The sequence below is a fragment of the Patiria miniata genome, unplaced genomic scaffold (assembly GCF_015706575.1).
Source record: "Patiria miniata isolate m_02_andy unplaced genomic scaffold, ASM1570657v1 HiC_scaffold_7, whole genome shotgun sequence".
Lineage (NCBI taxonomy): Eukaryota > Metazoa > Echinodermata > Asteroidea > Valvatida > Asterinidae > Patiria > Patiria miniata.
The window spans coordinates 3,883,877-3,896,595 of record NW_024037074.1 but is presented as its reverse complement, the minus strand read 5'-3'; the positions used below and the strand labels follow the sequence as shown (position 1 = coordinate 3,896,595).

The window sequence follows — 12,719 nt, the reverse complement described above, 5'->3', positions numbered from 1 at the left end:
AACCTCTTTGGCCAGTAGTTTAAACTCGTCTAGTGCCCAGTTTCACTCTGGAATTTAGAGAATAAAATTTCCAGTTCCAAGAGCGCAAAAGATTTGTGAGTATTACCTTTTTGTGGTCCTCAAGTAAAAAAAAGTTCCATTGCAGTCATCCTCAAACTTATAATTGTAATGCATCTTGTAATTGTCGAAAAAGGAGCATGCTACCCGCTTTTGTACACAAAGTCAAGTGATGATGAACTTGAAAACTTGAGATGCGGTTTTACAATTTACAGAAGAACCGGTTTTAATGCCTCGAAAACTAGATCAATGACTCACGAGAGAGTTCTGTTCTCTATTTAACTGGGAGGGTTTAATTTTAAAATTAAAGAAAGCGTAGAATCAGTCACAAATTGCTCATGCATCACGAAGAGGCCTTATAGTTGTATAATAACGTAATATTTATTATAATTTGAAGTCTCGCCGTCTTCTGTATGAACACTGCACTTTGTGTTTCCGCCGCTAATGCTAGTTTCCACGGTGACAGAGAGAGAGCCACCTTTATTATTTAAATAAAACGAAATGCCAACAGAAGAAGGCCCCCTTTCCAATACAATTACCATTGTGCGATTCACGCTGGTAAGCGCATGGCAGTATTTCAAGTGAATGGAACTCTCTTTATAAAAAGAAAAACAAAGTAGGTGAGCATTGATTTATTTGGATGGAGGTGAAGGCACTGTTGACAGAACCGGTTTTTCTTTTGTGCGGAAGTGCGGGCTTCTCTCCACTACAAACGCTGCTGTGAATTGCAGGATGTCTTTACTCTCTTCAATAAATAGGTGACGACAACTTCGCTATAGCTTCGCTTTGAATGAATGAGTGTGAAATGCTCGTCCCCCGTTTCCGACTGAAAATAGGAACATGATATTTTCTCTATACAGCGTGGATCAAAATACACGAAACCGAGATATTATTGCTCATAGGAACAGAAGTAGAGTGCATGTGAATCAAAAGGAGATATATTCTTTAAAATGACACAATCGGCATGTCATTACATGCAGGGTTGACTGAGCAGTGACCTATTTTATGAAAGGGTCTTTTTTTAGAATTGTGCCACTTTTCAATTGTGGTTTTTGTTGTGTCAAATGTCACAGAGTGAAAGGCTATGGTTGCCAATCAAGGCAGGTGGGAAAAAAAGAGATTTCACCATGAAAGGTGGCGCAATTCTCTAAATAAACCCTTACATAAAATTTGTCACTGCTCAGTCAACCGTGAATGTAAGGACATGATCAGGGTGTCAGTTTAAAGAGGAGATTCAACCCTAACAGAAGATATCTCCCTTTGATTCACAAGTCAGGTGCCCTACTTCTGTTCAAATTAGCAATAATATCTCAGTGGTTTTTTTTTTTTTTTTTTTTGTTTCTTTGATCCACCCTGTTCAGTTACGCAGAACTCACTATCTATCTCCCGCGAATCATTATACGAAGCCTAGTATAGAAGCACACTCCACTGTCACACTTCGTGGAATACACATTGCAATACATTTTGAGTTTGAGGTTTGATGGAAACTCGAATTATGAATATCAGCTTCAGAATAGATTTTGGCATCTTGCTTGGATGGAACCCTGAGAGGTAGTATTTTTCGGTATTATATTTCGCAATAATATTCTGATATTTGGGAAAACAAATGGTTGAGGGCGTACACGGGTCTTCAAACCTAAATCAGCCTTTAAGGTTGAATACCATGAAAAAAAACTGCCATAGAACCCCAGTAATAGAAAATACCCACTTCTTGCAATCAGGACAAATACCTCTTCAAGGTGTTGAGTCACACATCAAATTATAGCTTATTTCATCATCTTTCATTTTCTGCTCATTTTTTTTTTGGGGGGGGGGGTAATTTGATGACTTTGGGGAGAAATTCCCATCCAAATATGATCACCCCTAAAAGAAGTCCTGAAGCCCATCGCCATTTTGAAAAATAGTTCCTACGCTCCATTGCAAATAGAGCAATTTTAGGGCCCAATTTCATCCATTCTTAACCTAAAAATACAAACTCACAGTCCTGTTCACGACTTCCATCCTTTTTTTAACAAACCGTTGAGCTCGTGGCCCACAACAGTGAATTTGAGGGCATTCAAATTGTGATTTGGCCAACGTGGGCAATATTGGAGACTACTTCTGGCCTGCCATCTTGAAATAACTTCTTGTCATTTGAAGACCAATTGTTTAATAGTATACAAAGTGTTGTTAATAGCGTTATTCTAAAATTGATCTTATTAAATTGTTTGTAGCAATACGCAAAAGTGTGATGTATTGTCATTCAGTCATCCACTGTTATATAACACTATTATAATGCACTTTTAGTGAAAACCTACGCGAACATAGTTACGCGACCTGTAGATTTTAATAGTTCGCCTTTCCATCTATCTATATCTATGCCCCGCTACGATCCGAAAATCATCAATTAACACAAGTAACTGAAAGGCGGGAAAGGGAACATTTCAATTTCCTGTTTCTTTTTATCCGTTTTGTTTTCTGTCTTGAAGACGGGCACTCAAAAAGCATGGACAAGTATGAAGTATCCACCTGTTGAAAATTAAGCTCAGCATATTCATGTACGAAATCCGTATGATTTAAATACATGTTTAACGCAAAGTTCCATGTTCAATGGTCATAATCATTGTACTCCAAATTAAAGAGGCCGTTTGCATTCATATTTGAGGTGTGTGCTTTTGTTCAACAGGAATACGCACGAGTAGGCCTCTTGTGCGTTCACTGTACGTTTATTGTGCGTTTATTGTGCGTTCATTGTGCGTTCATTGGACGTTCATTGTGTGTTCGTTGAGCGTTCATTCGGCGTTCATTGGGCGTTCATTAGGCGTTCATTGTGCGTTCAAAGATGGCTGCTGAATGAAGTCGATTTGGGGCTTGGTTGTTTTCTCTTTTGAAATGTCATTTGACGAACCTTTAAAAAAAAAAGACACAATAAATGCTTTCAAAAGTTGTCACTGATCTTACTGGCCTCTCAGTTGATTGTATCCGTTCATTGTTTGAGGAACGTTCAACTGAGCCTCAAGAAGACGACGTCAACAGATTGTATTCGATCCGCTGAGAAGTCACAATTCTGCACAAACTCTTCTCGTCAGTCAATCTTCAGCATTTCCCATTAGATATGAAATTGCGTTTCAACGGTTCGAATTCGCGTACGCCCCTGTCGAATCGAAACAAACTACATTATAATCTCAATTTCCCAGCTTCAAGAGAAAATCGATTCGCTCCTTTGCCGCTCGCGTTGCCTTTCATTCCTTTCGGGTTTGACGTTCGCAGTAACAGTTGAGGAAATTGTCATAATTCGTCCCCACATTCCTGTATCATATTGCATCCACGCAGTGCCATTTTCAGAGAGGGGGCGGAAAATAGTAAGAACAAAAATTAAAGGCATATGTAGGATCATGTGCGGTTGATGCATTTTGTTCGTTTCCAATTATAACACCACTCAAAAATCAAAAGGAGAATGTTAAAAACCTTGCATGATGAAGTTTCTGCTCACGGTGGATATTACACTTTTTGAGGAAACTGGGAATAACATGCATCTTCGTTTTTCTATTGATGGTTATGTATGTAACCATCGTGAGGAAATGATGACACACGACTCTTTTTTTGAAAAAGGCAGCATTCTAGGAGAAACGATTTCACAGTATGTTTGATTACTTACTTACAATCAAGTAGGATGTCTCATAATAATCATTTTGGCAGTTTCGTTTTGGACTTGTTTTTGCAAGTGATCCTGTAGACCTTTACATTTGCCAGCTTTACATACTTGGCATCCGCTAGATTCTAGCGCCCACCCCCCCCACCCCCCCCCCCCAGTAAAGTCCTAACATGTGGCGCTGCATTCATGTATTTTGTTCCAATCTGAACTTGTATTCTCCGGTTTCCACCAAGTAGTGCTTTAGACAATAACAAAAATTTGACATTAATATTAAATTCAAAACAGGGTGACTCTTACGACGGAATGTTTTCTTGTGATTTAACCTATTCCGCAAGGGACAATATTTATGTGAGCTGCACAGTAAGAGCAATGTCAATTTGTTTACTTTTGGGTGTTCCAAACCATCAGACTTAGTATCATACTCGAGGGAGTTAGTTATAACACCAGTGTTCGAGCTGGTGGGGTTTTCCGCCAGAAGCATAAAATGCTCTTGTAGCCCGCCCGGATTCTTGGGTTGGTGACGGCGTAAAGGAACGGGTTGAGAGCACTGTTGGCCCAAGTCATGTAGTCGACCATGTTCCACCAGATCCAGTCATGGTCGTTGCCACTGAATGCCAACATGCACTTGAAAACGAAGAGAGGCGTGGCGCAGAGCAGAAACATACTCACCAGGAGGGTCAAGGTGACGGCGGCCTTGTAGTGGCGCCGGTAGGAAAGCATCTTCTGCGGGGCTTTGCGGGTGCTTCCCTCGGGTAGTCGCACGCTGTTCCCCGGTGACACCGCAGCGCCACCGCCGCCGGGGTCTGAGGTGGGGTTCAGGTCTGGGAGCGGGCCGGGACCTTGCCGGGCTCTGGGGCTAGCCCACTGCTCGTCCACGGAGTTACTCGTCGACTCGGGGAGAGTCAGCGTCCGGCTGCGCACCAATCCGCGCGATCTCCGGTAGATGTTGACGAACACGGACAGGTTGAAGAACACTAAGGTCGTTACCGGGATGATGAACGTCAAGACCAAAATGGCGACGTTGTAGTCCGTCAGATAGCTGACCTCCAAGTAACAGGTGATGTGGTAGGGCTTGATGATAGGATCCTCGGTTAGGGGTTCGTAAAGCAGGACCGGCAGGCCGAAGAGAATCAGGGAAACGGTCCAGGTGGTGCTGATTAAGATCCATCCCGTCCGCTTGGTCTGGTACTTGCCGTAGGCAAGCTCCTTGGTGACGAGCAGGTAGCGATCAAAACTGATCAGCATGATGGCAAAAGCAGACTGGCAGACCGCCGAGTAGTCCAATATAACGTACATCTTGCAGACGAACTCTCCGAAGGGCCAGTTGCCGTAGTAGCGCCAGATGTTCTTGATAGTCAGAGAATTGAGACCAACCAACAGGTCGGCCACTGCTAGATTCAGGATGTAGCGATTGGCCACCTTGTTACGCAGGACGCGGTCCCGCACGAAGATGATGATAACCAAGATGTTACCCACCACGGCCAGGAACCAGAGCGTCCAGAGGGTCAGAGAGATGAAGATCTCGAAGTAAATGGGCTGAGAGAAGGCGTCCGTCAGGTCGTACAGTGACGAGACGTCGTATTGAAACGTACTCATTTTTGCGAAGTCTTTGATGATATCACAGCAGACGCTCAAACCTTATCGGGCCGTCATCGGTGTATCATTATGTCCTACTCAAGCCCCCGTGCCTTCTACTGCATCCAACCCGTCGCCTCCTGCAAAACGGGTCTTCAATCATCCACGCGGTACCGCGGTGCAATCAAACCACACGCCATGCACTGCTTAATTGTCCGAGCACGTACGCTCACTTCCTCCGCAACTGACTGTAGAGAGCAGACCACATCAACTGCTGTCTCCAACAAAACACTGACAACTTAATAGTCTACGAGGTTCATGTGGACACCGTGCTTGCCAGATCTTCAGTCCCTTGACAAAATGAGTACATCGCGCATGATACTATCTGTCAGCTATTACATCTCCTGCCATCGAAATATATACATGAAAACACCGACCGCGTGATAAAGTGACTTGCCGACGGTTCCCGCCAATGCCGTGCCCCCTCATTTTCTTCATTCTATCCTCTCTGAGGATCTCTTCTGAGCTAAGCGAGTGATTGGAAATCCACTGCCTCGTCCAATGAAATCGCGGCATCCTGCTGGGGATGCCCACTACGGCCGTAATATGATATTTGTTCCCCTGGTAACGCGAGCCAATACCGCGGCATTCGGATGCCTATCGACATTTCAATGTAAAAAAAAACACGCTCGTGCATGTTGCTTCCACTGTGACAAATTAAATTCTCCCGCTTTACTGAGAATGTCTAACTTAAGGACAACTGTACTCGTGTTGTTAAATGATGAAATCGGAAGACCAAAAATAAATTTCCTTGATTTCAAATTTAACTTTTACATCTTTTTTTCATGCTTCCTTCCACTGTGACTAATCAAATTCAATGAGAATCAAATTCAATGCTTCAATGAGAATTCCTTTCTTTGGCATATCTGCACTCACGTTGTTACATTATGAAATCGGAAGACCAAAATATTTACTTCATTAATTTCTCATTTACATCCTTTGCATGCTTGCTCCCACTGTTACTTATTGAATTTTCATGCCTCACTACAAATTCCTTAATTTACCATTACTTTACTGAGGTTGTAAAATGGCGAAATCGAAAGACCAAAACTTTATTTCTTTAATATCAATTTAAACTGTTATTTTTTTTTGCTGTAGCATGTGGTGCACCGCTATGAGTAAAATCACAAGGTACAAGACGAACATGTAAACCGGTCTGATCTAGAGAGAAATAATACTTGGTTTATTCCAATGTTTAAAATCTGTACATGTGCACTGTCGGCTTACAATGGGCGTACATCCATTGTTTCTTTGCTTTTTGGTTTAACGGGTTTCAAGGTAAAAGGCATGCTACGGTGGAAAAAGTTTATGAAATTTCAAAAATACTCTAACTATTTCTCATGAATACAGTTAAAAAAGTGAGTAGATCACAATGATGTTTATCGCGCAAAAGGGTTATTGTTTCACCCGTCCCAAAACGGTACCCTCTCTAAATTCCAAAGAGTGAGTCTGGGAACCAAACAATTTAGAGAGTGAAAACAACTCTCATTTTAGATTGAAATACTCTGAAAATAAGAATCAATTCAGTTAAAAACTCGAGTGAAAACCGAATCTACTCGATTGATTGATTTTCCTTCTAAAACGTCTGCCCCTTTTTTTTCAGTATGAGTGGATTTCGCTCGAGAAGATTGAATTTTCACTCTGAGGAATAGACCATTGCTGCCATCTTGATTTTGTTCCCATTCAAATCAACGTAACCAAAGCGAAGCTGGAAAGAAAAAATAGTCTGGTTCCTTTTTGCGCAAAAACCATTATCATTCAGTACTGTTATTGAATACAGGGAACATGACTGAAATGTTGGCAGCATGATAATATATAGGTCTTTATGAGAGTGTAGTCAACTTTGTATTAACATTCCGATGTGCTCAACTTCCAAATGTAAGAAACATTAGAACCCGAATTGACCAGATCAATATATAGACTAATTTTATAATTTTACACATATATAATATACCCCCGAGGACCGACACACAAAGGGAGAACAGCAGATCCTTTAGGTCCTCGAGAGTAGTGTCTTTTGTTGGAAACGGTCCTTTGTAATAAGTTTGCCTGCTTAGTCTATGGTAGAGTGTTATATTACAGGGACAAAGGGAAACACAAAGCATTGTCCTCGGGAGTATAGTAAAACACGACAAAACATGGGAATGGTCACAGCTTTACATGCGAAGCTTTAATAGTTCATGTCATTCAAAAGCATCCACAATACAAGTATTTCCTGCACACTACCACGTTTCCGACTTTCAACGAAGAAGAAAATTACACCCAAAATGGATTCTTTTCAACGTCATTCGTGTCTGATTGCTCATAACTTGTTGTTATTGATTGCCGTTCAATCAGGTTGCTTCCACTCCGCTTACGTCACGCAGTCTGGTTCACGGTGATAATCGCGTGATTTATGAGCGCCAACTGCGGCTGATTCGCGACGGTGCTCATCGAATAATAATAATTGGGTTTGGCAGACTCTCAAAATGAAATTAGCTCTTCACGCTACAGCATTTATTTAGTCCCGTTGCGGTTTAATATTTTTTTGTTAAAGATAGGGAATTAGTCTTGGTTGCTATGGCAGGGGAGTCTTGCCTTGAAGCAGTGTTTCGATTTGTCTTGAAAACTCAGGAATGACCGGCAATTTTAGAAAAGAGGGTGAATATGAGAAATTCTCTTAAGAGTAATTTACCGTTTATGCGTCAAGAGAAATTGGCTAAAAGGCACGCATCCTTTTAACGTGTTGATGTATCTAAGAAATTCTAGTGCGATTTTCTTTTTTCTTACTAATAACTAAAATCACAGAATCAGAAAAAGAATTAAGAAAATATGTTTCATTTTTTTTCTTTTCCAGTGCGTGCTGTTGATTATGAGGGTTAGAATCAGACCATTGGGACGCAGACCCTGGGGACATCGATTTCCAAGTCGCACACGCTTACGCTTGCTTTTATATAAATTATTGTATTAATGTAGTGGTCGGCCCTGCTGTATTAGTCAGGCCGGGGAGGGGAGATCCGTCCATCAGTTAAGGAGGATGGGAGGCTCACTGAACACCACAATGATTGGACTTGACCCTTCTCCTTGATTTGCTCTCAATTAGTTGAGGATTTATTACGGTGTCATCCAGTATGACGGGAAGATTACAATCACAAAAAAGCAAACAAAAACGAAACACCCTACAAAGAAACAGAAAAATGCTATATATGTTTAGTTCCATGCAGCGTATACATTTCAAACGTTGGAAGTCTATAACTTATAGGCCTACAGCAGCAAGCAAGACTTTCAGTGCAAATAAATAATAAACATGTGTCTTACCCTGTGGTTTTAAAGTTGCCCCAAAAATATCAGAAATGTCAGATAGTTACGTTATTCCACAAGGAGCCATCGAAGCAAACAGTCCTTGCTTCCGAGCTGCAGGAGTCAAGCGTGGGAACTGTCTCCGGCCGAAAACGTGCAAGACTTTCGCTTGCAATGTAAACATTTGTATACATTTGTATACAAATGTATACAAAGTAAGCCACTTCCGGCCGACGGGAGCTTCGTCTAGAAAACGCATTTTAATTCTGCACGTGTGGATCAAAATGCATTATGCAAAAATAGTTCAAAGATTACCTGGCTGGGAAATCCCCAGATCCCCACATTTAGACACATACAAGCGCTTGCTCTTTGTAAAAGCAGTCATAGTGACTTTATCATAGAAAAATAATAAACCAGAAATGTTTTTGTTATGTGGACAAACACATCTGTTTGGGCAGTTTGAAATGAGTCTGAGTAACATGTGAGGACGTCATCATGACGTCACTGAAAATGTACACAACTTCAGTTCGGTTCAGTTCTTTAATAAAATGTTCCACAATTAACAAAGTGGTTGCTCTTTGTAAACCTTCGGGCAATTGAGAAATTATATAATCACTTTTTCATAGAAATATGATTTGTAAGAGCAGCGCTATATCCAGACTATGCCCCAAGCAATTTGTGAGGGAGGGGGGGGGGTAAAACGTCATTATGTTGCAGTGTTTGTATCGTGTAACACGTACCCAAACACTCGACCATCACGTTTCTATTCAATCATACTCCATTTGACTTTTCAGCGTAGTATGGATTTAAAGAGGACAATTTATCAAACCACCTTTATTCTATATTATCGATGGTGTGTCTGTACTTTTGGAGTGTGGCATGGCCCTTTTATTTTAGACCACATTTGTATCTCTTTTTTAACTGATAGTTGATTGGCAAATTTGAAAAGATTTTTGAACTGCCGATTAAATGCAGGGCGGTCGCTAGAGTTGGGGAGTGTGTTGGGGAGTGACAAATTTCTGTCGGCAAATCCACAATTGTCGTCGGCAACTGTGTAAAATTGAATGCCTGTTCATATTAATTCACTGTTGTCAGCAAATTTCTTAATCTGAGGACCTTTTTTGGGGAGGCTTGTCAAATATTTCGTTGCTTGTTTGTCAGCAAATGTTACTTTTCACACCTCCCATAAATTTCTTTTGTCGGCAAATTGTAAATTTGAGGACCTCGTTTTTTGTCGCTTGTCGGATGTTTTGTACGCACATTTATCGGCAAATTTGGTTACCCCCCGGAACATGTTCTAGCGACGCCCCTGACTGAATGCCAATTTTCAAACGTATACCAAGATTTTTAACTTAACTTAACTGTAACAGCAAACGACACAGGAGAATATGGCCAACATGCAGATAAAAAGAACGTTTTTAATCAGAAGGAGCACCCCGCTATTAATTGCTCCAGTATAAAAAGACAGGGTAATAATTAATCAAATTGGAAATAGGATATAAAGGCTTCAAGGAAAAACAGTACATAGTCCTTGTCTTGTTTTTGTTTTCCAAGGGCTCGTTCAAAATTGCCAGAGGATAGATCGTCTGCATGTTCCCCTCGTTGAACAGAATCATGACAAGAATCATGTTTGTTGTCCGCTCGACGTGCACGCGTTTCCACGGAACCTCGAAAAAAACATAACCCGAAAATTCATCAAGGTAGAGTACAGCTCGTTAGGGCCCATCCGTCATTTCAGTCTCCCAAAAGACATACTTGACTAATTCTGGCCTTGGTTGACGAACGAGGCGATGAGTTGTCTAGTACTGGATATGAAGGCAGACAATATGTTGGATGATTGCTTAGAGCACAATGTGAAGACAGACAATGCCGTTTAATTAGGATCGCGCCGTGATGGCTGTTGAATTGGCAATTCCCGTTGTATTCCCGACCACTTTATTTTTTCACCCTTAACTACACACAGGACAAGTCTTTAATGGTCTTGTTCTGCAGTTCGATTATTTTTATATTGATTGGAACATTGCAAGTGCTTCCCCCTTGCAATTCCCGAGATTTAACCCAAATAAGATAGGGCTTTTTTGGTGGTATTACAATAGGTAGTCAAGTTTGAACAAGATACCGAACGAAAAATAAACCACTCACATTTAATGTTTGCAAAAGTCACTCCACAAAATTTGAATTATTTGCGGCACGATAAAAATTCAGGTGCATTTTTTTTTGTGAGTTAGAGGCAAAGCAAACAAAAACTAGAAAGCTTTCAGAGAGATTAAACCTCCGCCAATGCTAACAAAAATTCCCCGCCATATAGTCAGTGCACCCAAAAGGAACACTCGTATAAATGGTGAAAAATCCTTTGAATAGAATCCTTGGTCCAGATCCGGATCACTTCCAAAATCTAATCAATTTGTACTTGAACCAAGGACCACCCCTAAAAAAATGTCATGCAGATCCGTCCATACGTTTGTGAGCTATCATGTTAACAGACAAACCCACCAACAAACAAACCAAATCCGATGAAAACAAAACCTCCTTGGTGGAGGTAAAAAAGCATTTTAATCAAAAGGTTCAAAACGCCCAAATTAAAAAAGGGGATGGGGGTTGGGTCGTAAAAAAATTAAACATATAAGTTCAGTTTATGTTCTGTTAAGAGAAAATAAATCTAAAAACAAAATACAGTCAGCGTTTATGAAATACGTCGATGAAGGAGCAAAATCCAGTATTGAATTTACATCACCCCGACGCATATTCCATTTGTGAATAATATCAAAATTGATGAACACAGCAGAGCAATTTAAACCTGGGGTATTTTGTTTTCTTTCTTTCTTTTTTAAGTGTAAATGGTTGATGTTTCATGGCCGACTAATGAAATTGAACATACGCTCATTATTATTTGGTTCCAGGCAGAGATGTCTACACTGCAAAAACTGTAGTGTTAATCTAACATCATTCGGTATCTATATATGACACACCAGTAATATTTAACACCAGATGGTCCTATATAGATACCAATGGTGTAAATTTAACACTCCAGTTTTTGCAGTGTACATAATTGTAATGAATGTGTGGTGAGAGATCGGAAAGAATATAGAGGGGAACTTAGAGAGCTCCTAAAAAAAAGTCAGGATACAAGACGAAGATCTACATACAACATGTTTAAAAACAAATGGGCAATTGAGGTCTTCAGAGAAGATCACTTTTCAGTCAAACATTATTTTGTGGAGAGAAAGCATGTGGGGTGCAGTGTTCGACTCGTCTGCCGTAACCAACGGTTACAGTGTTCGACTCGTCTGCCGTGGTACGGTACATGCATGGGTTCGAATCCTTACCATGGGAACATGGTGCTTGTGCTCTTGAGCAAGGCACTTTACCATTATTGCTTCGTCCTCCGGATGGGACGTAAAGCCGTAGGTCCCGTGTGTTGTGTAATGCACGTTTAAGAACCCAGTAAACTTATCGCTAAGAGAAGGGGTTCACCTCGGTGTATCTGGCAGTGGCTGCAATATGCGCCGCAGCACCTTATAAACCCTTATAAGGTGGGTCTCATATTTCTCATTAGCTTTATTTACCTGTCTTTAATAATAGACATAATTTTCCAGCGCCTTGAGTACGCAATTGTTGGTAGATACGTGCGCTATATAACTTAGACTCCATTATTTTCCAGCAATCTTTTTTTTAATCAAATGCTGGAAAGGTAACATCAACACTAATGTAGGCCTAAGGAAGATACAACGTAGTTGGGAAAATGTGGCCAGCTGTCTCTCTGCATATTAGTTTTAACCTTCAATGTGTTCAATTATCCGGATACATACGGATCTCAAGGTAAACATTTATTCAGGTTGGCCTTGAGTGTAACCATATCTTCGGCAATTCAGTTCCCTGCACGGCGCCGGCACCAAGGCTCTGACAAATTGTGATCCATATCCGAAGCCAAGCAACGATTGAAAATACAGAGCTTGCGAGGCGGTTTCATTAATTCGGCCGGCTCTCAATCCGCACTACCCTAAGCCGGACAGGAATCGTCTTTCTCGCCCTTAATTTGATTTTTATTAGCACACATATACACAATTAGTTGCTGTTGTTGTTAAGCATCTGATTGTGGAATGTACATATACTT

The 12,719-nt window shown here is 40.9% G+C and overlaps 1 protein-coding gene across 1 annotated transcript; it reads right to left on the bottom strand.

The window, feature by feature from the left end:
* Positions 1 to 3,859: 3,859 nt before the first annotated feature.
* Positions 3,860 to 5,625, bottom strand: LOC119744690 (histamine H3 receptor-like). Its single transcript, XM_038220757.1, has one exon. The coding sequence runs from the start codon at positions 5,285 to 5,287 to the stop codon at positions 4,127 to 4,129; it is 1,161 nt and encodes a 386-aa protein (XP_038076685.1). The 5' UTR covers positions 5,288 to 5,625; the 3' UTR covers positions 3,860 to 4,126.
* Between the last annotated feature and the right edge of the window lie 7,094 nt (positions 5,626 to 12,719).

Coding starts and splice junctions, on each gene's coding strand:
- LOC119744690 (XM_038220757.1), bottom strand. CDS start 5,287: ATGAGTACGTTTCAATACGACGTCTCGTCACTGTACGACCTGACGGAC.